The 26,411-nt window shown below is 63.9% G+C and overlaps 2 protein-coding genes across 4 annotated transcripts in view; both read right to left on the bottom strand.

Annotated features, from left to right (window-relative positions):
• Positions 1–651: 651 nt before the first annotated feature.
• LOC310888451 (dynamin-2) lies at positions 652–25,980 on the bottom strand. Of its 3 annotated transcripts, none has more exons than XM_083815129.1 (21): positions 25,748–25,980; positions 20,812–20,885; positions 18,632–18,781; positions 18,181–18,384; positions 17,830–17,928; positions 17,517–17,677; positions 17,168–17,310; positions 15,727–15,862; positions 15,563–15,630; positions 14,773–14,911; positions 14,259–14,345; positions 13,410–13,480; positions 11,285–11,336; positions 10,800–10,811; positions 7,680–7,793; positions 4,670–4,779; positions 4,400–4,511; positions 3,990–4,154; positions 2,953–3,185; positions 2,122–2,376; positions 652–2,002 (listed from the first exon to the last, which is right to left on the bottom strand). In XM_083815129.1, exons 1-21 carry the CDS (start codon positions 25,906–25,908, stop codon positions 1,933–1,935), a joined length of 2,616 nt encoding a protein of 871 aa, XP_083671255.1. In that variant the 5' UTR covers positions 25,909–25,980; the 3' UTR covers positions 652–1,932. The 3 variants fall into 3 exon arrangements, with proteins under 3 accessions (XP_083671255.1, XP_083671256.1, XP_083671257.1); XM_083815130.1 differs by having other exon boundaries at positions 652–1,999; XM_083815131.1 differs by lacking the exon at positions 10,800–10,811.
• KRI1 (KRI1 homolog) overlaps positions 14,954–26,411 on the bottom strand; it is a 66,348-nt gene continuing 54,890 nt past the window's right edge. Inside the window, exon 20 of the mRNA XM_083815132.1 lies at positions 14,954–15,320. Within this exon, the coding sequence (XP_083671258.1) occupies positions 15,186–15,320 (135 nt within the window). The 3' untranslated portion in view covers positions 14,954–15,185. The remainder of the gene's footprint in view (positions 15,321–26,411) is intronic.

The following is a 26,411-nucleotide window of genomic DNA, read 5'->3' as shown; positions in this document are numbered from 1 at the left end:
GGGCAAATTTTGGAGGTTTCGCTCCCTCTAAAGCTCGGGGGGGGGGGGGGGGGGGTGTGAGGCACTCGAGTGCGCCAAGGACAGCGCTGCCTTCTGGGTGCCCCTTGACTCGAGACCCTAAAAGCGCCCCTCCAAACACCCAAAGCCCCCTGTGGACCCCAAAGTCCGCCTTCAGCCCCCAAAATCCCCCCTCCAGACCCTCAAAAGCCCCCCTCCGGACCCCAAAGCCCGCCTGTGGCCCCCAAAGTCCCCCTCTGGACCCCAAAGCCCCCTTCCAGCCCCCAAAATCCCCCCTCCAGCCCCCAAAGCCCCCCTCCGGACCTCAAAAGCCCCCCTCCAGCCCCTCAAATCCCCCCTCCAGCCCCCAAAATCCCCTCTCCGGACCCCCAAAGCCCCCCTCCGGACCTCCAAAGTCCCCCTCCAGCCCCCCAAGCCCCCCTCCAGCCCCTCAAATCCCCCCTCCAGCCCCCAGAAGCCCCCCTCCGGACCTCCAAAACCCCCCTCCAGCCCCCAAAATCCCCCCTCCGGACCCCCAAAGCCCCCCTCCGGACCCCCAAAATCCCCCCTCCAGACCTCAAAATCCCCCCTCCAGCCCCCCAAAGCCCCCCCGCCCCACTGCCGAGGTGAGAGAAACCACCGGGAAGCGCCGGAGCCTTTCACCAGCTTTTTGTTTTTCCCTTTTATTTCTTTTCTTTTCGTGTTCTTTGATTTTTTTTTTGTATTTTTTTTTCCTTTAGTTTATTAATAGGGTACAGACCGGAGGCACTTACACGGCGGCGAACGGAAGGACCGGGACAGAAGCGTGCTGGTTTTTTTTATTTAGGGCCGGGGGGGGGGGGAAGCGGGGGGCCGCTGGCGACGCCGGGGGGCAGCGGGCGGGCGGCCGAGCCCCCCCCCCCCCCCCAAAAGCTCTGCCCCGCCAGCGCGGCAGGCTGGGGGGGTTTGGGACCCTCACCCGGGGGGGGGGCCCAAACCCCCGGGGCCCCCCCGTTAAGGCAGCTGGTGCTGCAGCCCCATCTCCGCACCCCCCCCACCCCACCGGTGTTTTTAAAAAACCTACATCTTTTTTTCCTTTTTTTTTTGTTTTTTTTTTTTGCTTTTTCGCTGTTTTTATACAATCCGTACAGTCCGTAGAAATATTTACATCCTCCGCCCCCCCCGCCACGGGGAAAGGCACCGTGGGCGAAAGCGGCGGCGAGGCGGGGGGGGGCTCCGTGTGTTTTTTGGGGGGCTGGGGGGCTCCCTTCCCCCCCTCCCCGCATCCTCCGGCCTCCCCCCCGGGGCTTCGGGGCGCGGGCGTTAAGGCGAGCAGCGGCTGGGGCCTCGCCTTAACGAATTAAATTCGTTAGCAACTCGCTCCCTGCGCCCCCCCCTCGCCCCCCCCCCCGGCCTCGGTTCCCGTAGAGAAAATTTCCTGGAAGCTATAAAAAAGGGAGGTAAAAGGCTCCGGGCAGGGTTAGCGAGCGGCTCCCGGGGCGGGGGGCTTCGGGGGGGGGGGGGCAAAAAATGAAAATCGCTAAGTTTTATATATAATATATTAATACAAAAATTCTGGGGGGGGGGAGAGGAGGAGGAGGAGGAGGAGGAAGGCAGGAATCTGATCGGCCTCGGCGCCAGCTGCCCCGCGCGTTGAGGACGCTGAGCGTCGGAGGGGAGCTGGGGGGGGGGGCAGGGGGGGGCGTTTCTGACCGAAAAAGTGCAATAGTCGACCCCCCCCCCCCCCCCCCCAGAAAACCAGAATCCTCCCCGGTTTGGCGTCCGGGGGCTCGGCCCGGGTGTGAAACCGCTCGGCCGAGAGCTGACGGCGGGGTGGAGGGTTCCAAAAAAATAATAAATCGAGAGATGAGATGCTGGGGGGGTTGGGGGGGGGGACACCCCATTTTTCCCCCCCCCCCCACACCGGGCGGGAGCGGCGGCGGCCCCGCGGGCGGTTTAATCGAGGAGCGAGGGCTCGGCGGGGCGGATGATGGTCGGCCGGTTGGGCGCCGCCGGGGGTCTCCTGCTGCGGAGAGAAGGGGAAAAAAAGGGTGTGGGGATGGGGGGGCGCAGCGGGGGGGTCCCCGAGCCGAGGACGAGGCCCTGGGGGTACAAAACGCCCCCCCCCCAAAGCCGGTCGCTTACCTGGGCACGCCCGGCGGGATGCCGGGGGGGACGCGTGCGGGCCGCGAGGGGATCTGCGGAGGGGCCGAGAAGGGGTCGTTGGGGGCAGCGAAGACGTTTTGGGGTCCGGGGCGCGAGGGGATGGGGGGAGCCGTGAAAGGGGACGGCCCCCCCGCGGGGATGGGCAGCAGCGGCGGCCCCGGCGTCGGGCCCCGCACGGCAGGAGGCCGGCCCGGCGGCAGGACGGCCGAGACGGGTCTGCGCTGAGGCGGGGGGCTGCGGGGACACGGCGGGGGTCAGGGGGCGGCCGCAGCACTCTGCAGCCCCCCCCCAAACCCTGCAGCACCCCCCCGAAGCTCGCTGAGCCCCCCCAAACCCCGCTGAGCCCCCCCCGAACCCCGCTGAGCCCCCCCTAAATCCCGCTGAGCCCCCCTGAACACCGTTGAGTCCCCCCAAACCCTGCAGAGCCCCCCCCAAACCCTGCAGAGCCCCCCCCAAACCCTGCAGAGCCCCCCCCAAACCCCGCTGAGCGCCCCCAGCCCCTGCTGAGCTCCTCCCAGCCCCTGCTGAGCCCCCCCCAAACCCTGCAGAGCCCCCCCAGCCCCCGCTGAGCCCCCCCCAAACCCCACCGAGCCCCCCCCAAACCCCACCGAGCCCCCCCCAAACCCCACCGAGCCCCCCCCAGCCCCTGCTGAGCCCCCCCTGAACCCCGTTGAGCCCCACCCGAACCCCGCCGAGCCCCCCCTGAACCCTGTTGAGCCCCCCCCAAACCCTGCAGAGCACCCCCAAACCCCGCCGAGCCCCCCCCAAACCCCGCCGAGCCCCCCCCAAACCCTCCGGGCCGTGCCCTACCTGTGCCCGCTGCCGGTCTGCAGCCAGGTGTCGTCCACCGGCGGGGGCACGGGCGTGGAGACGGTGCTGGTGCTGATGTCGCCGATGATGCTGAGCGCCTCCTTCAGCGCGTGGTACATGCGCAGCATCTCGTCCCGCCGCTGCGCCTGGTCCGCCGACTCCTCCATCAGGCTGCTCTGGTCGGCGGACGAGTACAGGTAGGCGAGCAGCTCCGAGTGGATGAAATCCTTGGTCTGCGGGGGGGGTGAAGCCCCGAGGAGATTTGGGGGGGGTCCGGTAACGGGGAAACCCCTCGAGCGGCGGGGGCGGGATGAGGCGAGGGCGGCCCCCCACCGGGCTTCGCGAGAAGCGGGATGGAAAAAAAAACGCCCGAGAACCCGAACGCCTCCTCGGCGTCCGCTCGAATCATCACGGAATAAAACCCCGAGGTGGAAGGGACCCAAAAGGATTCAGCTTGAGCCGTGGAATCGCGGAATAACGCCCCGAGGTGGAAGGGACACAACCCCAAGGTGGAAGGGGCCCAAAAGGATTCAGCTCGAGTCGGAGAATCATGGAGTAACACCCCGAGGTGGAAGGGACCCAGAAGGATTCAGCTCGAATCGGGGAACCGCAGAACACCCCGAGGTGGAAGGGACCCAACCCCGAGGTGGAAGGGACCCAAAAGGACTCAGCTCGAGTCGGGGAATCGCGGAATAACGCCCCGAGGTGGGAGGGACCCAGCTGCAAGGTGGAAGGAACCCGAAAGGATTCAGCTCGAATCGGGGAACCGCAGAACACCCCGAGGTGGAAAGGGCCCAGAAGGATTCAGCTCGAGTCGGGGAATCATGGAGTAACACCCTGAGGTGGAAGGGACCCAACCCCGAGGTGGAAGGGACCCAAAAGGATCATCAAAAGCCCGACCCCCTCGGTGCTCGAAGCGCCAGGACGGAGAAACGCAGAGCCACGAGGTCGTCGGATCCCCGTCGCTCCCCGAGGGGGCCGGGGGGCTTCTCCCCGCGGCGCCAGGAGCCCCCGTTCCCCCCCCGTCCCCGACTCACATTATTTATCATGAGGTGCATTATGGTCTTTGGCATGAGGTCGCGGATGGACTTGTTGATGATGCCCACGTAGGAGTCGACGAGGTTGCGGATGGTCTCCACCTGCCGCTCCAGCTGGGGGTCCATGGAGAAGGTGTTCTCCTGGGCGCCGTCCTCGTTCTCCGTCTGCTCGGGGACAGCGATGGGGGGGGCACCCGTCACCGCCGGGACCCCCCCCCCAGCGAGCCATCCCAAACGGACGCTTTAAGGGGGGAAAAAATTAAAAAAAAAAGGGGATTTCGGAGCAAAAGGGACGCCGCGTCCAGCGGGCAGGATCCTTGCTCCTCTCTTCGGTGTCAGGCAGGGTGGGGGGCGAAGGAGCCGCGGGCTCGGCTCCCAGGGGGGCAGCTCGGAGGGGGGGGGGGCTTTACTTGGTCTTTCTCCGGGTAAACGCCGGCCCGGAGGAAGGAGGCCTTCCAGCTGTCCACGTCCTCCTGGGAGTCGCAGGCCAGCTCGATCTGGCGGAGGTCTTTGTAGACGTTCCTGGAGGAAGGGCGAGGATGAGGAGGGGAGGCCTCCGAAACCACGCGGCCTCGGCAACGAGGGGGGGGAGCCCGAAATGGCCGCTGCCTCCGAGCGATCCCCCCCCCGAGGGGAAGGGGGGGAGGCCCGGCGGTGAGCTCTGGGGCTCGGGCCCTCACCTCTGCTCGGTGTTGAAGATGGCGAAGACGTGCTTGTTGGACATGAAGCCCTTCTCCACGTCGCGGATCTTCAGGTTGTCCAGGGGCAGCATGTACTTCTTCTCCTTCTCCTGGGGGGGGGCAGAGAAAAGCAGGGCTGAGAGCGAGCCGAGCCCCAGCCCCGCATCTGGAAGCGTTTTTGGGAGGGCCCCCGGCCCCGCTTTGTCTCCGAAAGGGACGTCCCGGCCACCCGGAGCCTTCCTCCCCCCCATGCCGCCCTACACTCCTCCTCCGCGATTTCCTGCGAAACCCGCGGCTTTTTGGTGTGTTTGTTTATTTTTTTTTTAATTTTTTTTTTTTCCAGGCTGGATTTGTTGGGCAGAGTTTTGCCATGTCAGAAGGGACCCAAAAAAAAAGAAAGAAAAAAAAAAGAAAGAAAAAGAAATAAAAAAGAGAAAAGAAAAGAAAAGAGGAAGGAAGGAAGGAAAAGGAAGGAAGGAAAAGGAAGGAAGGAAAAGGAAGGAAGGAAAAGGAAGGAAGGAAAAGGAAGGAAGGAAAAGGAAGGAAGGAAAAGGAAGGAAGGAAAAGGAAGGAAGGAAAAGGAAGGAAGGAAAAGGAAGGAAGGAAAAGGAAGGAAGGAAAAGGAAGGAAGGAAAAGGAAGGAAGGAAAAGGAAGGAAGAAAAAAAGAAAGAAAGAAAAAAAAGAAAGAGAAAAAAAGAAAGAAAGAAAGAAAGAAAGAAAAAAAAAAAGCGGCTTCCCTGCTCCCCCCCCCGGCGGCGTCACTCCTCGTTAAATATAAAAACCGGGGAAACGGGGGAGAAGAAAAAAAAAAATTAAAAAAAAATTAGAAAACCAACGCGAAAGGCCCAAAGGCGGCGCGGCGGCGGCGCGGAGTCGGGCCCAGGCTGCCCAGCGCTCAGCCCGCCCGTGCAGGAGGGTGCGAATGGCGCAGGCCTCTGCACGCTGCTCACGGCGCCTTTGGCGCAGCGGCGCCCGCGCGTAACGGGGCGGCGGGGAAGGATCCGGCCCTTGGCGGGGCTGGTACGCGGGGCGGGGGGGTCGTTGCGTGGGGTTTGGGGTCGTTGCGTGGGGCTTTGGGGGCTGTTACGCGGGGTTTGGGGGTCGTTGCGTGGGGCTTTGGGGTTATTGCGCGGCGTTTTGGGGGGTTATTGGAGGGGTTTTGGGGGTTATTGCGCGGGTTTGGGGGGTTATTAGAGGGATTTGGGGGCTATTGCACGGGTTTTTGGGGGTTATTGCGTGGGTTTGGGGGGTTATTAGAGGAATTTGGGGGTTATTGCGCAGGTTTTTGGGGGTTATTGCACAGGTTTGGGGGGTTATTAGAGGAATTTATGGGGTTATTGCGCGGGTTTGGGGGTTATTAGAGGGATTTGGGGGTTATTGCGCGGGTTTTGGGGGGGTTATTACAGGGATTTCAGGGTTATTGCGCAGGTTTTGGGGGTTATTGTGCAGGTTTTGGGGGTTATTAGAGGGATTTTGGGGTTATTGCATGGGTTTTTGGGGGTTATTACGCAGGTTTTGGGGGGTTATTAGACGGATTTCGGGGTTATTGTGCGGGTTTTTGGGGTTATTGCGTGGGTTTTGGGAGGTTATTGCGCGGGTTTCGGGAGGTTATTAGAGGGATTTTGGAGTTATTGCATGGGTTTCTGGGAGTTATTACGCAGGTTTGGGGGGTTATTGCGTGGGTTTCGGGGGGTTATTAGAGGGATTTTGGGGTTATTGTGTGGGTTTTTGGGAGGTTATTACGCAGGTTTTGGGGGTTATTGCGTGGGTTTGGGGGTTATTAGAGAGATTTCGGGGTTATTGCGTGGGTTTCTGGGGGTTGTATGTGGGTTTTTAGGGTTATTACGCAGGTTTTGGGGGTTATTACGCGGGTTTTGCTGATATTAAAGGAGTTTTTGGGGTTATTACGCAGGTTTTTGGGGATATTAGAGGGGTTTCGGGGGTTATTACACGGGTTTTGGGGTTATTAGAGGGGTTTCGGGTTATTAAATGTTTTTGGGGGGATATCAAATTGTTTTTTGGGGATATTAAATGTTGTTTTGGGGGTTATTAAATTTTTTGGGGGGTTATTAAAAGGATTTTTGGGTTATTAAATTGTTTTTACGGGGTTATTGTTTTTTCGGGGTTATTACACGGGTTTTTGGGGTTATTACACGGGTTCTTGGGGTTATCACACCGTTTTTCGGGGTTATTAAAGGGTTCTGCTCGCACCCGTTGGCGCGGCGTGCTTCTCGGCGGAGCCCCCCCCGCGTCCCCCACCCCGTTTGGGGGGGTCGAGCCCCCCCAAAAAGCACCGTGGGCCCAGGGAGAAGCCGCCCGAAGGAGGGGGAACAAAGGGAAATAAAAGCCGTGCCCCCGGCTCCTTTTTCTGCCTCGCGTGCTCAGCACCGGGCTGTGTCCCCCCCCTGCTGCCAGCACCCAGCTCAGCACCCCCCCCGGTGACGCGGTCCCTAAAGGAAAGTTCTTTGTCCCGAAAGGAGGGTCCCCGATCCCTGAAGGAGGGCCCCCAGTCCCCAAAAGAGGGCCCTGACCCCAAAAGGAAGGCCCGTGACCCCAAAAGGAGGGTCCCCGACCCCAAAAGGAAAGCCCGTGACCACAAAAGGAGGGTCCCCGGTCCCTAAAGGAGGGTCCACGGTCCCCAAAGGAGGGCCCGTGACCCCAAAAGGAAGGCCCCCAGTCCCCAAAGGAGGGCCCCTGACTCCAAGAAGAAGGTCCCCGGTCCCCAAAGGAGGGCCCTGACCCCAAAAGGAAGGCCTGTGACCCCAAAAGGAGGGCCCCTAGTCCCCAAAAGAGGGCCCCGACCCCAAAAGGAGGGTCCCCGGTCCCTAAAGAAAGGGGCCCCGGTCCCCAAAAGGAAGGTCCCTGATCCCCAAAGGAGGGCCCCCGGCCCCAAAAGGGAAGCCCGTGACCCCAAAAGGAAGGGTCCCCGACCCGGGGGGGGGGGGGGGGCCGCCTGGGGACGTGGGGCTTGCCCCGTTCGGCCCCCCCCACCCACCCCCCGCCCCGTACCTCCTCGTCCTTGTACCAGGAGAGCGACTCGGCGGTCAGCACGAACCAGTACTCCTTGGAGCCGCCCTTCATGATGCTGATGTTGTTGATGGTCAGCCAGCCCCTGCGGATCACCTGCGGGCACAGAGCGGCGCCGGGGAGCGGGGGGGGGGCGGCGCCGGGAGCCCCTCGATCCCGAGGAGCCCCCCCCCGGGGAGGAGGGGAGGCTCAGGAGCCCCTCAGCCGGATCAAACCCCCCGGAAACCCGTGGTTTTCCCCCCAAATCCTCCGCCTGCCCCCAAAACGCCCTCGCTCGGCCGTCGCTCTTGGCACCCCGGAGCCGCTGCGAGCATCGACCCCCCCCCGGGCTCGTTTAGGGGCTAACGAGCCCCCCCCCCCCCAGGCTCATTTAGCGGCTAACGAGATTTTGGGGATAAACCGGGGGGGATTTTTCCTCCCTGTTCCCACCTCCTGCGCTGCGGGGCCGAGCCCTCGCCCTCCCTGGGGAGGGGGCTGCAGCCTCCGCCTCTCCCCCCGGGGTCTCGCTGCCGCCGAGCACCCCCATTCCCCGGGGGGGGGTGATGGGGGGGGGGGGTTTGGGGTTCCCAGCCTCGCGTGGAGGCAGCCCAGCACCGCTTTCCCCCTCTCCCCATAGCCCTGCGCCCCCGCGCCCTCTCTGCCCCAGCGCTGCGGGGTTAGTGCCACCAGCCGGGTTAGTGGGGGGGGGGACAAAAACGTGCTGGGGGGGGGGGGTCAGCCCGAAGCGGGGCCCCGGGGGGGCGACGAAGGCCGGCGGTTGAGCAGAGAGGGGTTAGACGGCGGCGGGACGCGGAGTTCGGCACGGCTCGGCGGGGAGCAGGGGGGGGGAAACTGAGGCAGGGCTCAGGACCGCGGCGGCCGGAGCTGGGAATTGGTGGGGGGGGGCCGGGGGGGGCCGTGGGAGCCGTGCCGAAATCCTGGGGGGGGTGGTGGGGGGGTGAGGCGCACACACGGTGGTTTTCCCGGCAAGGGGAGGAAGGAGCGCGAGGGTAAGGAGGCGGAGGGCGGCAGGGAGGGGGCTCCGCCTGCCGGTTCGCTGCGAGCACCCTGGTTTGGCTTGAAAAAGCATCGGTTTGGCTTTAAAACCCATCGGTTTGGCTTTAAAACCCATCGGTTTGGCTTCAAAACCCATCGGTTTGGCTTCAAAACTCATCGATTTGGTTTCAAAAAGCATCGATTTGGCTTTAAAACCCATCGGTTCGGTTCTAAAAAGCATCGATTCAGCTTTAAAAAGCATCAGTTTGGCTTTAAAAAACATTGGTTTGGTTTTAAAAACCGTCGGTTTAGCTTTGAAACCCATCGGTTTGGTTTTAAAACCCATCGGTTTGGCTTTAAAAAGCATCAGTTTGGCTTTAAAAAGCCGTTGGTTTGGCTTTAAAAGCCATCGGTTTGGCTTTAAAAAGCATCAATTTGGCTTTAAAAAACATCAGTTTGGCTTTAAAAAACATCAGTTTGGCTTTAAAAAACATCAGTTTGGCTTTAAAACCCATCGGTTTGGATTCAAAAACCATCGGTTTGGCTTTAAAAACTGTTGGTTTGGTTTTAAAAAACATTGATTTGGCTTTAAAACCCATCGGTTTGGTTCTAAAACCCATCGGTTCGGCTTTAAAAACCGTCGGTTTGGTTTCAAAAACCACCGGTTTGCCTTTAAAAAGCATCGGTTTGGTTTCAAAAACCATCGGTTTGGTTCTAAAAACCGTCGATTTGGCTTTAAAAACCCACCGGTTTGGTTCCAAAACCCACCGGTTTGGTCCGAAAACCCACCGGTTTGGTTCAAAAACCCACCGGTTTGGTCCGAAAACCCACCGCTGAGCGTGCGCTGAGCTCGGGGACCGCGGAGGGCAGAGGTCCGGCGGCGCGGCCCGAGGCTGCTGCCCCGAAAACGCGACCGGAGGCCGCCGCGGGCAAAATAACGGGGAGCGGGGCCCCCCCGCCGCAGGGGCACGGCGCGGGGAGAGGCCGAAACCCCAGCCCCGAGCTGGAGCCTCGGGGAAAAAGCCGAAACGGGATTTGGGGCACCAGGGAGGCCCCGGGGCGCTCCTGGGCTCGAGGGAAGGAGGACGGGGCGGGGGGGGGGGGCGCAGGTCGCGCTCGGGGCTGATTTTGGGGTGTCCCCCCCCCGCCGGGGTGCTCAGCTCCGAATCGGAAGCCTCGAGTCCTTCGCCGCTGGCCCTCCGCCGTCCCGGCACCGGGCGCGTTCCCCCCCCCACCCCGTCCTCCGTGGGCACAGCCAGCGAGGGGAGCGGAGCTCGGAGGCGGCAGGATCGGGCCCCGGGGGGGGGCCGCCCCCGTTTTGTTTTTTGGGGGGACGGTGCCGGGAGGAAACGGAAGCCTCTGAAGGCGGCGAAGGGCCCGGGAGGCGACGCGAGGCCGCTGGAAGCGCAGCCCCCGGGGGAAGCGGGTCGAGACCGCTTCCCTCGCAGACGCTTCCATTTCCTCCACCCCGAGCCCCAAAAGCGGGGGCCAGGACCCCCCCCTCACCACCCGCTGCCCCCCCCCCCGAGGGAAAAGCTCGCCCAGGGACGGGGAAACTTCTCCCTTGGGAGCAAGCTCAGCCCTCTGCCACCCCCCCGAAGAAGTGAGCACGCCGGAGGCGAAGCTCTTCGCCGGCCGAATAATGCGCCCAAAAGGGGACCCCAAAATTTGCCTCTGCCGCCGCCGCCAGCCGGGATTTACGGGGCCGGCGGCCGGGCACGGGAAACCCCAGCCCGAAAAGCAGCTCCGAGCCCAAAAAGCAGCTCGGGAGGATAACGCCTCCCTCCCCGGGGGGGGCATTTCTCCCCTCCAGCCTCACGCTGGCAGCGGGCGCACCCCGAAAACCCCGGCGGGGTGAAGATTTCGGCCTCCCGCTCCCCCTTCCCCCCTGCCCGTGGAAAGGGGAGAAGCGTGGGGACGAAGGGACCGGGATGAATTCCCACCTCCAAGAGGCTGTTTTGTTTTTTTTTTTGGGGGGGCGGGATCCTGCCCTGCCCCTGCCGCCGGCGTGCTCAGTTCTGGGGTGCGAGAGGCGCCGGGTGCGGGCTCGGGGGCGATTCCTGGCCGGGCCGCGTCCCTCCCTGGCTGCCGTCTCTACCAGTACTACCAGTCCACACGGGTACTTACCAGTATCTCCCCCTTGGGGCGCGCAAAATTAAGGGGGGGGGGAGAGGGGCGTGGGTGAGGGGGGGGGGAGAAAACAAAACACAAAAGCAGGACGAGGAGGAGACGGAAGAGGGAAGAGAAAGAGAAGTGGCGGGAGGGAGAAGAGAGCGGGAGGCACGAAAATGGTAGGAAAAAGCGGAGAAAACAGCGAGAGAAAAACAGGGACATGCTATTAATTATAATTTTTACAGTGTTAATAATTCATCACAATCTTTCCGACCAAGGAGGCAGCGTCTGCATTACGTCCTGCCACACCTAGGACCATGCAAAGGGGGGGCTTCCAGTCCCGCGCCGCCGCCCCCCCCCCATATCAAGGCAGAGCCGCGTTTCCCTTCCTCCGTCCCCCACCTCCAAACCTCGCCGGGGGGCCGCGGCGGATCCGGCCCCCGGAGCCGCGGGGGGGGGGGGCAGCTCCCGAAGCGGGACCCAAACCCAGCGGGCTGTACCTGGTTGGGGACGGCTCGCTTCTTGTTGGTCTGCGTGTTCCTCTGCTGCGCGCTGCGAAAATAGAGGGGGGGGAAGTTTTAGGAGGAGAGGGGGACGGTGCTGAGCCCCCCCCCCCCCGGGGGCCGCACGCTTCCCCACCTCCCCGGGCTGCCAGGAGTGCTGGAAGGAAGAGCTGAGCCCCGCGGGGGGCTGCGGGGTGGGATTTTTCCCCCCCTGGGGCTGCGGGGTGGGATTCTTCCCCCCCCTGGGGCTGCGGGGTGGGATTTTTCCCCCCCCTGGGGCTGCGGGGTGGGATTTTTTCCCCCCTGGGGCTGCGGGGTGGGATTTTTCCCCCCCTGGGGCTGCGGGGTGGGATTTTTCCCCCCCCCTTCCCGGGACTTAGGGCCAGCGGTTTGAGGAGCCCTCTCCGTCGGGCTGGGACCGAATGCGGTGCTGAGGCGGGGGGGGACACACAGACGGGGTTTTGCGCCCCGGGCAGCTTTATCTGCTTCCTTCCAGTCCTTACCTCCGGGCAGGCGGGTTGGTTTCAAGCCTGCGCGTCCCCGGGGCGGGGAGGGGGGGGGCGCGGGATAGGAAACACCCAGAGGTCGGAAAGCCCAAGGGGTCCGGGGGCCTCGCCAAGCACCACGACTCCTCTCCAGAACCGCCTGCAACCTCCTGGTCCCGCCCGCGTCCCCCCCCACACCCCCCAAAAAAAAAAGAAAAGGAAAGGCTGGGACCAAAAACCCCGCGTACCTGCACCGGAGGGAACGCTACCTGTCTCTCCTGAGCACCCACGGGGACGCGGGGGCGCGGCGCGGGACGTGCCCGTTAGTCAGGAGCGGGAACAAAATCCGGGAGAACCGTTAGAGCCACGCCGGGACGCCCCGGGGAGAAGCAGCTCGCAAGCGCCTTTGGAGGGGGGTGGAGGCGGCAGGACCCCCGGGGGCGTCCCTGTTTTTGGGGGGTGGGGTGCTGGATCTGGTCCTGGGGTCCCTAAAACCCTCCTGGCGCCGGGCGAGACCCAGCCCTGAGCTCCGGATGGGAGCGGGGAGCTCCCCCGGGCGCTGAGCCCGGGGCGGAGAGCTCGGCGCATGCAGGCACATGCTGCTGCTGCTCGTGCTGCTGCTGGTGCTGCTGCTGCTGCTACTACTGCTGCTACTGCTGCTGCTGCTGCTGCTACTGCTGCGGGTACCCACCCTGTCGCCAAGTGCTGCTCAGTGTAACAGCTGGGGAGAGGGAGAGATTCGGAGGAGTCCGGAGCGCGAGAGAGCGAGGCGGTTCCAAGGAAAAACAGGAGAGGTTAGGAGAAGAGGAAGGAACCGCGCGGGAACCAAGGCGAGAAGCGGAGACGTGACCGGGAAAAGGAGGGGAAAAAGGGGGAAAAATGAAAGAAAACAGAAGGGGACCGGAGGAGGAGAAGCGGAGGGGGCTCTGCCGGGAAGCGGGGGCGCGAGCACGGGGCTCCGTCCCCGCGGGGACAGCCGAGCTGGGGCTCTCGGCGGCGCGACGCCGGGGCCGCGCTGCTGGGACGAGGCGGAGGAAGGGAAGGAGGAAGGACGGGGACAGACGGACGGCGCGGCCCCCTCCTCGCGGCCCTTCTGCTCCGGCATCGTTCCGAGGGACGAGCTCGATGCCCGAGGGACGAGCTCGATGCCCGCGGGGACTCCTCTGCTCCCCCGGGAGCCACCTCGTGCCTTCCCTCGCTGCGCCCAGCGGGGCACGGGGAGCTCCCGCCGGCCCTAAAACGGCCCTAAAATGACCTTAATTAATCCCAGAACCCCCCCCGCCAGCAGCCCCGAAGCGCTTCCGAGGCTGAACTTCGGGCACCGCCTCGGGGTAAAGCGCAAGGCGGAGGAACGCTGCGGGGCGAGCTCGCGGCTCTGCGCCCTCACACGCTGCGGGGGGGGTGCGAGCAGGGATTTGGGGCTGCGGCACAAACCCCCACAGCTCCCAAACCCCCCCCATAGAGCCCCCCGAGCTCCCCACCGGGCTTTGGTGAATTAAAGCGGGGCCGCGGGGGGCTCGCCCGCCCCCCCGTCACCTCCTGAAGGGCGCCGCCAACGCCCCGCCGGGGACAGGACCGCGAGCCCCGTTCGTGTCGGGGCGCGAGGAAAAGCCCCGTCCCGCCGCCCGGGCACTCACTTGGCGAACCCGATGAAGTCCTCGTGGTTGGTGTTGATGTAGGAGAGCTCGATGTCGATCAGCAGCAGGATCTGGAGGGAGGTTCCCCGGTTAGGATCCCCCTCCCCCCCGGGATCGCCGCTCCCCGCGCTGCTGCCGCCAAGAGGGAGCCCTGGGGTCGCGACGGGGAGCCTTGGGGTCGCGACGGGGAGCCTTGGGGTCGCAACGGGGAGCTTTGGGGTCATGAGGGGGAGTCTTGGGGTCGCCAGGGGGAGCTTCGGGATTGTGCCGGGGAGCCTTGGGGTCGCGACAGGGAGTCTTGGGTCACCAGGGGGAACCTCGGGGTCACCAGGGGGAACCTTGGGGTCGCCAGGGGGAGCCTTGGGGTTGTGACAGGGAGCTTTGGGATCGTGAGAGGGAGCTTTGGGATCGCAACAGGGAGCTTTGGGATCACGAGAGGGAGCCTTGGGATCGCGAGGGGGAGCTTTGGGATCACAACAGGGAGCCTTGGGATCGTGACGGGGAGCCCTGGGGTCACCAGAGGGAGCCTTGGGGTCGCCAGGGGGAGCCTTGGGGTCACGACAGGGAGCTTTGGGATCATGACAGGGAGCCTTGGGGTTGCGACGGGGAGCTTCGGGATCGTGATGTGGAGCCTTAGGGTCGCAACGGGGAGCTTTGGGGTCGCCAGAAGGAGCCTTGGGGTTGTGACAGGGAGCTTTGGGATCGTGAGAGGGAGCTTTGGGATCACAAGGGGGAGCCCTGGGGTCGCGACGGGGAGCCCTGGGGTCACCAGAGGGAGCTTTGGGGTCGCGACGGGGAGCCTTGGGGTCGTGCGGGGGAGCCTTGGGGTCGCGCCGGGGCCGCGCTCACCTGGTCCTTGGTTTTGCCCTCCCGCTCCCTGATGTGCGTGGTGACGATCCTCTCCGTCTCCTCCCGCAGCCTGGGGTAGGAACCGAGCTGGGAAGGGAGGGAGGGGGAGGGAGGGAGGGAGGGAGACGGGCGCTGAGCGCGGCGCCGGCGAGGGAACGGGGCCACAAAGGGCGCCAGGAGGGACAGAGGAGGAGGAGGAGGAGGAGGACGCAGCTGGGGCTCGGGGGGGGGGGAAGCGAGAGCCGACCCTCTGCGCTCTTCCCCCAGTTCCTGGGGGGGCCGCGGCGGCACGCTCAGCCCTCCAGAGATGGGGGGGGGGGGGGAATTTCCTCCAGGGGGGGGAAACGCCCTCGAGTCCCTCGGAGCTGCCCCGGGCTTGCCTCGAGCAGCCGGTAATTAAATACGGGAAGGAGCCCTTCGGCCCCAGCTCCGGGGCCACCAACGCTGCCAAGGGCGAATGCCAGCGCCGGGGGGTGGGGGACCCTACTGGTGCCCGGCCTTACTGGTCCCCTACCTTACTGGTGCACTGCCTGACAGTGTTGATGAGCTCCTGGATCACCAGGTCGACGCACTTCAGGCACGGCTCCTTCAGCTTCACCACCTGCTTCTTCACGATGGCCTCGAACGCCAGGTCCGGGGTGAAGAGCCCCGTCCTACACGGGGAGGGGTGGGGGGCGAGGGGGCGGGGAGAGAAACAAAAACGGGCCGTCGGGTCCAGGGCCGCATCCTGACGGGAGGCTCAGCGCCGGGGAGCTGCTCCCTGCCCGCTCCTCCGCCGGGCACCAGAGGGTCGGGGTGGGTTTAGAATTAATTAGAATTAGCGCTCCTAATGATGAGGGGGAGGGCGCAGGGGTGCCGGCACGGCGAGGAGCCGGGGAGCTGCCTTTTTGGGGGCGTTTTGGGGGGGGTGGCTGCACCCCGAGCGGCTCAAGCGGTGCCTGGGGAGGAGGGGGAGCTCGGGGTTTCCGTTGTCCTCTCAAAGCACGAGGCCGAAGGAGAGCAGGCACGCCGGGAGGGCCGGCATCCCACCCGATTCCCCTCCTGGGTCCGCGCCGGGGCCGGCAGGGCGCCCGAAGGGGGGCAGCAGGGACCCGAAGGGGTCCCCGGCCGGACCGCGGGCCCCCGCTTCTCCCCGCGGCGTTCGGCTCCCTTCTTCCCCCCCTCCCGGGAGCGGAAGGGGGAAGAGAAACGGTATTTCAGCCGCCAAACCCGAGCGGCAGCCGGCGGGGACGCTCCGAGCGCGCGCCCCCCTGGATCGGGTAATTTTTTTTGGGGGGGGGGATCCGCGCCCCCCCGCCGCTTGCCTGACGCCGTGGATGTTCTTGATGGCGTAGCTGATTTCTCGCCTCAAGTCCTTCTCGTCGAACTCCATCTGGGGGGGAGGGAAGCCCACCGTTAAACCAGCGCCGGGATCTGCCCCCGGGGGGTTCCCGATGCGGGACGCGCGGCTCCCCCGGGCCGGCTTTACCTTCACGAGCTCGAAGGGGAACCTCTCGTGGAAGATGCGGTTGATTCGGGCGCCCCCGGAGAGCTCGAGCGTGTCCACCTGGTCTCCCGACCCCTCGATGCGCTTCTCGAAGTCCACGCCGAACTGCTGGACCATTCTGCGGAGAGGCAGCGGGGTCGCGAAGGCTCCGGCTGAGCGGAACCCCGCAGAACCCCGCAGAACCTCTCCAGAACCCCGCAGAACCCTTCCAGAACCCCTCCAGAACCTTGCAGAACTCCTCAGAACCCCTCAAAACACCTCCGGAACCCCACAGAATCCCTGCAGAACCTCTCAGATCCCCCCCAGAACCCCTCCAGAACCTTGCAGAACTCCTCAGAAGCCCTCCAGAACCCCACAGAATCCCCGCAGAACCTCTCAGATCCCCCCCAGAACCCTGCAGAACCCCTCCAGAACCTTGCACAACTCCTCAGAACCCCACAGAACCCCTGCAGAACCCCGCAGAACCCCTCAAAACGCCTCCAGAACCCCACAGAATCCCCGCAGAACCTCTCAGATCCCCCCCAAAACCCTACAGAACCCCTCCAGAACCCCACAGAACCCCTGCAGAGCCCCACAGAACCCTGCAGAACCCCTCCAGAACTCCTCAGAACCCCACAGAACCCCTGCAGAACCCCTCAAAATGCCTCCAGAATCCCACAGAATCCCCGCAGAACCTCTCAGATCCCCCCCAGAACCCCTCAGAACCCCTCCAGAACCTCTCAGAACCCCACAGAGCCCCACGGAACCCCTCCAGAACCCCGCATAACCCCTCCAGAACCCCTCCAGAACCTTGCAGAACTCCTCAGAACCCCACAGAACCCCCGCAGAACCCCTCAAAACGCCTCCAGAACCCCACAGAATCCCCGCAGAACCTCTCAGATCCCCCCCAAAACCCTACAGAACCCCTCCAGAACCCCACAGAACCCCTGCAGAGCCCCACAGAACCCCTCCAGAACCCCAAAGAACCCTTCCAGAACCCCTCCAGAACTCCTCAGAACCCCTCTAGAACCGCACAGAACCCTTCCAGAACCTTGCAGAACTCCTCAGAACCCCTCCAGAACCCCCACAGAACCCCTCCAGAAACTTGCAGAGCCCCTGCAGAGCCCCTCCAGAACCCCACAGAGCCCCTCCAGAACCCCACAGAACCTCTCAGAACCCCACAGAACCCCGCAGAGCCCCTCCAGAACCCCCCCAGCCACCCCGAGCTCCCCAAACCCTGCCCAGCCGCGGGCACAGCAGCAGGATCTGCCTTTGGCTGCGGTTTGGGGAGCCCGCGGGCAGGGTCAGGGAGCACAAAAAGCTCCCCTTTTCATCCCAAACCGCAGCTGCTCCGGGTGAAGCCACCAGAAAGGAGCCTCGCCTGAGGAAGGCAGCAGATTTCCCCCCGCGCCAGCGGCGTTGCTGCCCTGGAGGAGGGACTCACTGCAGCAAAGCTTTGGTTTTGCGCGTGGGGTCGTCGGGGCGGAAGTTCTTGTACTCCTCCACCTCCTTCTCCAGCGAGAGCAGCTGGCTCTGCAGCTTGCTGCGCAGCGAGGGCAGCGTCTCCCGAATGTGGTTGGTCAGTTGCTACGGAAGAAAAAAGAAATCCCGCCCCAAAAACGAATCCAGCCGCCCGCCTCCGCTCCGAAGCCGCGCGGGAACGGCCCCCCGTTGGCCCAGCACCGCGAAATACCCCGCTTTTCCTCTCGGGGGGGGGGGGAAGGAAACCAGCGACCGCTCCCCCCGTGCAGGAGCCCTGGTTGAATTGGGGGGGCGGGGGGAAGCCCACCCACCTGGTTGAGGACCTTCTGCAGGTGCGGGGTGCCCATGCGGTCGGCCATGTGCCGGTAGGCGGGGTGGGAGAGGAAGAACTTGCGCTCGGCCGCCAGCGCCGCCCGGATGTCCTTCTTGCCATCGATGTCCTTCTGGCTCCGGTTGACGACGCCGATGTAGCCTGCGAGGGGACACGCGCCGGGCAGAGCCGGCCCCTCTTTTCCTCCAGCGCCTTCAGAGCCCTCCCCGGGCGCCCTCTGGGCTCGTTCCGAAATGGGAACAGGCTCTGGGGGGCGGACGCGGCGCGGCGCGGGGCCTGGCGGCTCCTCGTACCTCTGCGCAGAGGAAGCAGCTTGTTCTCCAGCACGTCCCTGGCGTCCGTGCCTTCGTCCATCAGGTCCAGCTTGGTGATCACCCCGATCGTCCGCAAGCCTGAGCCGGCCACAAAAAAAAGAAAAAAAAATGAGGAATCGATCAAAGGAGGGCGGGCGGGTGGAGAGGCGAAAGAAAGACGGCGTCGCCGGTGAGGAACGGGACCGCCGCCCTTCCTCAGCCACCAGAGCGCCTCGTCTCACCCCTCGGAGGGAGAAGGGGCGACGAGCAGCACCTCCGGCCCCCAAACCGAGCGAATTATTTGAGGCGCCGCGTCGCGAGGGCGGCCGAAGCGGTCCGCGGCCGCCTTACCTTGGGGATCCACTTCTTTGGCCATCTTGAGCGCGTCCGAGTTGGCCAGGTCCATGTTGGCGGGCGTCACGGCGAGGATCAGGCTGCTCTCCCTGCTGATGAACTGCAGGATCATGTCCTTGATCTGGTACTCGATGTCCTGCGGCTGGTCCCCCACCGGCACCTTGGTGATCCCCGGGAGGTCGATCAGCGTCAGGTTCAGCACTGGGAGGACGGAGACGGCAGCTCAGAGCCTGCGAAGCCCTCCGAGCCCCTCCGAAGGGAGCCACCTTCGCTCAGGACGTGCCCCGTGTCCCCAAAAAATCCCCCCCTCGGGGGCTGCTTCGAGCCAGGAGCAGCCGGGGTTTGCTTTCGGGACGCGGGCTGGGTTAAACCCCGGCGGCACCGAGCGTGCGGACGGCTTTTCTTCCCCCCAAAAAAAAACCCCGGGCCGAGAAAAGAGCCCGCTCACCGTGCGGCGAGTAGACACGGAGGTTGATGGGGATGGGGGAGATGCCTTTGTTGGTGCCCGTCACCCGGTCGGTCTCCGCCTCGATCTCCTGCCGCACCTCGTCGAAGTCCGTGAACTTTTTGGATTTGCAGTGCAAAAACTCAGCGTATTCTGGGGGGGGGAAAGGGGAAAAAAATTAATTAATTAATTAATAGAAAACGTGGGCATCGTGAGGCCGGAGCAGGAGGATCGACCCGGCCGCGCTCAGCCTCCGACTGGCGGCCGCCCCAGATAAACTTGGCCTCGCCGGCGGCGGAGGAAGAGGAGGAGGAGGAGGAAGGGGCTGATGGCAGCCCACGCTCCGCCTGCTGCCCCTGCTTTGCCGGGGGCTCCGAGCCCCGAATTCCCCTTGCCAAAAAGAAACCGCTGCCGGGCGAGGCGCTGGCAGGCAGCCGAGGGCGCTGAGCCCGGCCACCAGAACGGCCGCGGTTGTTTTCCCCCCCCGGCCTCTCTGCCTCTGGGTCCCCGCTGACGCCTTTTAAACCTTTTGCCGACGGCTTTGAAACGTTTCTGCTGATGGCTTTGAAACGTTTCGTTGCTGGACGAGCGTGGAAGGAAGAGCTGAGGCTCCACGGGGGGGGGAAAGCCGGGCTCTCCTCCTCCTCGCGGTGGCCCCACGGACGGGGGACAGCTCGCCGGCCCCTTGCGGAAAAGAGCCCACGGCTTCCTCCACCCGCACCAGGTTTTTATTTCTTGGGTCCCCCACCGGATTTCTTAGGTCCCCCTCTGGATTTCTTGGGTCCCTCTCTGGATTTCTTGAATCCCCCTCCGGATTTATCGGGTCCCTCTCTGGATTTCTTGGGTACCCCTCCGGATTTCTTAGGTCCCCCTCCGGATTTATCGGGTCCCCCTCCGGATTTACCGCTGGGTTTCACCCCGCTCAGGGCCCGGGGTGGAATCGAAATCCCACGACGGCCGCGTTTTCCTTCAGGGGAAGGAGGGGAAAAAGCTCCCCGAAGGCTAAGGGAGGTTCTCAGGGGGAAAGCTCGCCGTCCTCACGGTTCCTTTCCACCTTCCCCAGGCTCTGGGCAGCGGCCGACGTCTCGGGGCTCCGCGGCGCGAAGCGGAACCGGGCCACGGCGCAACAGGGACGCGGCCGGGCCGGCTTTGAGTAGCCACCGCCCGGGCGTTGAAGGCCCGGACCCAGCCCAAGCCTCGTTTGTAATCGGGATAATTGCACCCCGAGGAATGCCCAGGGGCTTTCTGCTACGGGGGAGCAGGAGGAAGGACCTGAAGGCGTCAGCGCCGCGGCCCTCGCGGGCTCCCCTTCTCCCCTTCACGTCGCCTCCGCTGAGGGCTGCCTCCATTTCCATTTAACACGTTTTTTTTGGGGGGGAAAAGGAGCCAAAAGGATCCAAAAGGAGCCTCGGAGCCTTCTGCAGAAGCCCCCCGCACGGCCGTGACCTTGTAGAATAAAGGCTAGGACGTGCTCAAGCCGAGCCTGGCCGCGACCCGCGCCGCCAGCACGCGCTCTCGGTTAAACGCGCGCGAAACGCCGGCGAGCGCAGCGAAGCGCGGGGAGCTCCCGGCCGGCTTCCCACTTCCGGGGGGGGGACGGATTTCGCTCTGCGCGCTCCCCAGGGGACAAGATCCTGCCGTGGGAACGCTCGGACGAACGAGAAACGTTACCTCGATGCTTTGGGAGCGTTCAAACGTTACCGACGTGCTCTGGGAACGCCCCCATCGAACCGGAATCGTTACCTAAATGGCCTGGGAATCCGCGAACGAACCGGAATTGATGCCTAAACGCTCTGGGAATGCTCAAACCAACCAGAATCATTACCTAAATGCTCTGGGAATCCTCAAAGGAACCCAAATTGTTACCTAAACGCTCTGGGAATCCTCAAACGAACCCGAATTGTTACCTAGATGTTCTCTAACTGCTTTGGGAAAGGTCAAACAAATGAGAATCGTTCCCGAAACATTCTGGGAACGCTCAAACAGACCAGAATCGTTCCCTAAATGCCCTGGGAACGCTCAAACAGACCAGAATTGTTCCCTAAATGCTTTGGGAAAGCTCATACAGACCAGAACTGTTCCCTAAATGCTTTGGGAACGCTCATACAAACCAGAACCGTTCCCTAAACGCTCTGGGTGCGTTTCAGGCCACGTCTGCGAGGGGACACGCGGCCGGAGCGTACCTGTCTTGGAGAAGATGAGCTGCAGGATGAGCGGCCGCCGGGTGACGATGCCGGAGCCGCGGGGAAGGAAGTCCCTGCGAGGGATTAAAGGACACGCGGTTACTGGGGCGCTCAAACGAGCTCGGATCGCGCCGCTCACCCCCCTCCTCCCTCCGCGATCGGGGCCGGAAGGGGCAAAAACGGGGCGAGGACCCCCAAAAAAGAACCGCTCCCTCCACCACCAGCAGCTTCCCCCGGGGCTGAGAGCGCAGGAATTGGGGCTGAGGCTCCCCCGGGCTGCCCTAACCGGGTTCAATTAACCAGGTTCAATTAACCGGGTTCAATTAACTGGGTTAAATTAAGTGCCTGCGACCCGCCCCGTGCGACTTCCTGCACGACCGGGACGACGGGTTGTGCCGCGGGCAGGTGGGATCCCAGCGGAAAGGGAAGCGTCGAAGGGCGGCTGCCGGCCGCCGCCGCGGGATCTATTTCGGTGCCGCTCGCTCATCCGGCGGCACGGCCGCGGTTTCGCTCTGATGCCGCGCGGCCGCCACTTCCTCCCGGCGAAATCGACCCAGGCAGGCACAAAAAAACCCTTCGTGGGGCGGGGGAAGCGTGGGTACGAGGGCGAGGGCACAAAGCATCCTCCGTAGCCGGCCAAAACCCCGTGGCTCCCTTCTTGCACGGCCTCCGACCCGGCCCTCGCTCGCGTTACTCGACGTCGGGGCCGCGTTGTTTCCCCGGTGAGAAGGAAATCCTCGTAGGGATGACGCCCCGCGTGGGCATAAAAGCGAAGTCAAAGGCGTGCTTGTAGACGTAATCATGGAGACAAACTCATTTTTGTAGACGTAACGGGCGTTTGTAGATGTAAAAGTGAAGTCAAACTTGTGTTTGTAGATGTAAAAGTGAAGTCAAACTCATTGTTGTGGACGTAACGTGTGTTTGTAGACGTAAAAGTGAAGTCAAACTCCTGTTTGTAGACACAATCATGAAGTCAAACTAATTTCTGTAGATGTAACGTGCTCGTAGACGTAAAAGTGAAGTCAAACTTATGTTTGTAGACGTATTGCGTGTTTGTAGACGTAATCATGAAGACAAACTCATTGTAGACGTAATGTGTGTTCGTACACATAAAAGTGAAGTCAAACAGGTGCTCGTAGATGTAACGTGTGTTTGTAGACGTAATCATAAAAATAAACTCATTGTTGTGGACGTAACGCGTGTTTGTAGACATAAAACTGAGGTCAAACTCGTGTTTGTAGACGTAATCATGAAGACAAACTCATTTCTGTAGACGTAACGTGCATTCATAGATGTAAAAGTGAAGTCAAACAGGTGTTCGTAGACGTAACGTGTGTTTGTAGACGTAAAACTGAAGTCATACTCGTGTTTGTAGATGCAATCATGAAGTCAAACTCGTAGACGTAACGTGTGTTCGTAGACGTAAAACCGAAGTCAAACTCGTGTCTAGATGCAATCACGCAGACAATCGTGTATTCGTAGACGCTTCCCTGACGACAACCGTGTTTGCAGACGTAACCGCGGTGAGCGGCGCCAAACACCCATCCGAAGTGTCAACACTGAAGCCGGATTTTCCCCTTCGATCCCTTCCTCCGCGCCCCGCTGCCCTCGCCCACAGGCAGCGCCAGGACATCGGGGCTGCGGGGCCGGAGCGGGCCGGCAAGGCTCGCTGCTCCACGCGTCCTCCACAGCCCCTCGGGGACAGAGCTGCTCCGAAAGCCCCGGGGCTCCCTAACAAGCGCCTCCCTCGTTACCCCCTCCTTCCTTTCTCGCTCCCCTCCCGCCCGGCCGTCAGGCTGCCGTTCCCGTGCTCATCGCCGCTGCAAATAAAACCCTCCTGAGTCCAAAGTCGCCGTTTCCCTGTGCCTAAATTCAGCCAGACCGATCCCATTGGGGCGACGCAGCCACACCCGACCCATCCGGGGCGAGACGAGCGGCTCCACTTCGCTCCCGTCCCCTCCTCGGATCTGTTTCCCCGCACGGCGCCGGCGCCAACGCCTCACCTGGCTGTCGGCGGCCGCGTTCTCGGCCCCGCTGATGCCACCCGGCGCCGTATAATGCCCCATTGAGGCCGGGTGGGCTCCCCCCCGCGCCCGTCACAACGGCCCCATTGTCACCGCAGGCCGGCCGCGCTCAATGCCGGGGTTTGAGGCAGCCCCGGGGCCGCCGCTGGTCCGAGCGGCGTCGCGCTGACACTACCAGGGCTCCGAAGAGCTCAACGCGCTCCATCGGGACGTCGATGGCTTTCGACGCAGCCGGTAACGTCCTTTTAATGCAGCGTCTTCGACCCGTGCTCTTCCGGAGAGCGAATCCGGGGCCCGCCGCGGCACGCGGGGCCGCGAGGTGGGCTCCAGGCATGCCGAAGCCCGGCCCCGACGCGGCTTCGGCGCGCTGCAGGCCGTGGAACTCGGCTCCCGGCTCCTTTTCGGGCTTTCTGCGCGGCGAGGCAGCTCCACCGAAACCTTCCCCCGTGCCACGGACGGCTCCGGTTCTCCAAACCGCTGCCAAACACCCGGCCGCAGGGCGAAGACCCTGGCTGGAGGTGCCCGTGCCGTTCACTCACCTCCCGCTGGAGCGGAGGGGGCTGCTCGGGTGGAATCGTTCCCGTTTCTACCCGGTTTGCGCTCATAAAACTCAGGTTTTCCGCCCGGCCGCCTTCCCTTTTCTTTCCTTTTTTCGTGGTCAAAGTGCGGCGCGGCACAGAAGCTCGACGTGCGGAGGAGCCTGAAACGCGGAGCGAGCTCAGAACTCCCACAGCGACGGCTCTCCTTGCCCTGATGCCTCGTGGTCACCCTGGAGAAAGTCTCGGAGCGCTCCCGGGAGGGATTTGTCCCGTGGGACTCGTCCCCGAGCGCTGCGCAGGGAGAAACCGAGGCGCCTGCCCTCCCCTGTGTGCGACCCCAACAGGGGCAGGGCCGTGAAACCCCGAATCGCCGCGCAGAGCCGCTGGAGCCCGCGCCGACGATCTCCGTCCCTCGTTATTCCGTCCCTCGTTATTCCGTCCCTCAACAATCTCCATCCCTCGTTATTCCGTCCCTCGTTATTCCATCCCCTGATCTCTGTCCCTCGTTATTTCACCCCCCGATGATCTCAGTCCCCCGTTATTTCGCTCCCCGACGATCTCCATCCCTCATTATCACATCCCCCAATGATCTCCATCCCTCATTATTTCATCCCCTGGTCTCCGTCCCCTGTTATTCCATCCCCCGACGATCTCTGTCCCCCGTTACTTCATCCCCTGATCTCTGTCCCCTGTTATTTCACCCCCCGACGATCTCTGTCCCCCGTTATTCCATCCCCTGATCTCTGTCCCCTGTTATTTCACCCCCCAACGATCTCCATCCCTCATTATTCCATCCCCCGACGATCTCCATCCCTCATTATTCCATCCCCTGGTCTCCATCCCCCATTATTTCATCCCCTGGTCTCCATCCCCCATTATTTCACTCCCTAATGATCTCTGTCCCTCGTTATTCCATCCCCAGGTCCTTCTCCGGGCGTGTTTACGACCCCGCAGCGGGAGGAGCGGGCGCTGACACGCGGCTGCCACCAGCGAGCTCCGATCGCTGACGCGCCAAGGACACGGCGCCGGGCGGAACACACCCCGGGCACAATTACCCGGTCATTAACCCGAGCGCATCGTTAGCGCCACGGGGATGCACCCCAGAGACTCCCGGTCGCAAAAGCAGCCCGGGACGGACAGGAAGGGAAAAGGAAAAGGCAGCTTGGGGCAGGGCGCCGACCTCGGCGCGAGGAAGAGGTGAACCGAGCCGAAAACCGAAGGGCGGCAGGGAAAACTCGCGGGGCGCCTCCCCGGCTCCGTTTCCCACCGGGGACGGGAGCTGCGGGGGCGTCAGCGCCGCGACCACAGGGCCGAAAAGCCCCAAAAAGCCCCCCAAAACGCCCCAAAAACAGTTGGAGAAAGGCGTTCGGCTTCTGGTTCGGAGCGGAGTCGCGACTGCGCGTCGGTGGACGGTGTCAGGCCGGGACGAGGGCGATGTCGGGGTGGGACGAGGGCGGCCTCGGGACAGGATGAGGGTGGTGACGACGAAGATGAGGATGATGAGGATGATGATGAGGATGATGAGGATGATGAGGATGCCAGGCCGGAATCGCGGCGCAGGAAGCCGCCCATTGTTAACGTCGCGGCCTCCAGCCCGGCCGGAGGCCTCGAGCGAGCAGGAGGGGGGCCAAAAACATGGGGGGGGGGGGGGGGGAGCAGGAGGCCAAAAAAACGGGGGGTGGGGGCCCAAAAACCGAGGGCGGGGGACACCAAGAACCAGGAAGGAGGCCCCAATGCTGGGGGGGGGAAGGGGCCAAAACCGGGGGGGAGAACCCAAAAACCGAGGGGGGGAACCCAAAATCGAGGGGGGAGCCCCAAAAACCGAGGGGGAGAACCCAAAAACCGAGGGGGGACAGACCCAAAAACCAGGCGGGAGCCCCAAAAACCGGGGGGGGGTAACCCAAAAATCGAGGGGGAAGCCCAAAAACTGGGGGGGGGCCTGAAAAGCCGGGGGGAAGAACCCAAAAGCCGGGGGGGGGAGCGGTCGGGCGGCTCCGGAGCCTATCGGGCGGGCGCAGGGCCCGGGCCCGGGGGGGGCCGGGGGGGCCCCGCCGCTATCGGCCCGCCCGCAGGCGCCGGGACCCGGCCTCCTCCCGCCGTCCCCCCCCCGTCTGGAGGTTCCGTATTCACAGAACCCCCCTACGCCAGCGCCGCGCCGCCCCGCCCCGCGCCCTACGCCGTCGGCGTAAGGAGCCGGCCGCCAGCCGCGTAGCGCGCCGCGCACTTTGCGTAAGGCGCCGCACGCTCGGCGCGGCGCGCTGCGCGCTTTGCGTAGGGCGCCGCGCACTTTGCGCAGGGCGCCCCGCGGGCCCCGCCGCGATTCACGAAGCGCTTTTACGCCGTTTCCGCGGCCGCCGCCGGCCCGGCGCTCACCGGCCTACGAAGTTCTCGAGCACCGAGCTCTTGCCCGCGCTCTGCCCGCCCACCACGGCGATCTGCGGCAGGTCGAGGTGGCAGCTCTGCCCGATGGAGCTGAAGGCGTCCTGCAGCTTGTTCACCAGCGGGATCAGCTCCTCCATGCCGCGGTTCCCCATGGCGGCGGGGCGGCGGCGGCGGCCCGACTTCCCCTCCGCGGCTCCTCATCCGGCACTTGGCGGAGCGCCCCGCCCCGCCGCGCTCGGCCCGCGCCGCTATTGGGCGGGGCGGCTGTCAGTCAGCGCCAAGAGGCGGTCGGAGTGGAGCAGGGCGCCGTCACTCAGAGGGGAAGGCGCCGCGCCCCGGTTCTCGCCGCTCATTGGCCGCCCGGCGCGTCGCTCAGGACTGGCAACCAATGGGAGGCGGAGCTGGGCCGTCAGCTGAGGCGCGGCGCTGCCGCTCCCGCCCCCCGCTCTCGCTCCCGCCCCCCGCTCTCGCTCCCGCCCCCCGCACTCGCTTCCGCCACCCCATTGGCCGAGACGGCTGCCCGTCCAGCCGCCTAGCGAATCACCGCCTGCCAGTCCCACCCGCTTCTCCCCTCCCGCTCTCCCCGCCCGCTCTCCCTCCATTGGGCAGCACACCTGCCACTCCCCCACCCCGCCCAATCCACCCCGAGAGGGAA

Source organism: Anser anser (genome assembly GCF_964211835.1).
Source record: "Anser anser genome assembly, chromosome: 35".
Taxonomy (NCBI): Eukaryota; Metazoa; Chordata; class Aves; order Anseriformes; family Anatidae; genus Anser; species Anser anser.
Note: the sequence above shows the minus strand (reverse complement) of the source record. Positions and strands in the feature narration are given on the sequence as shown.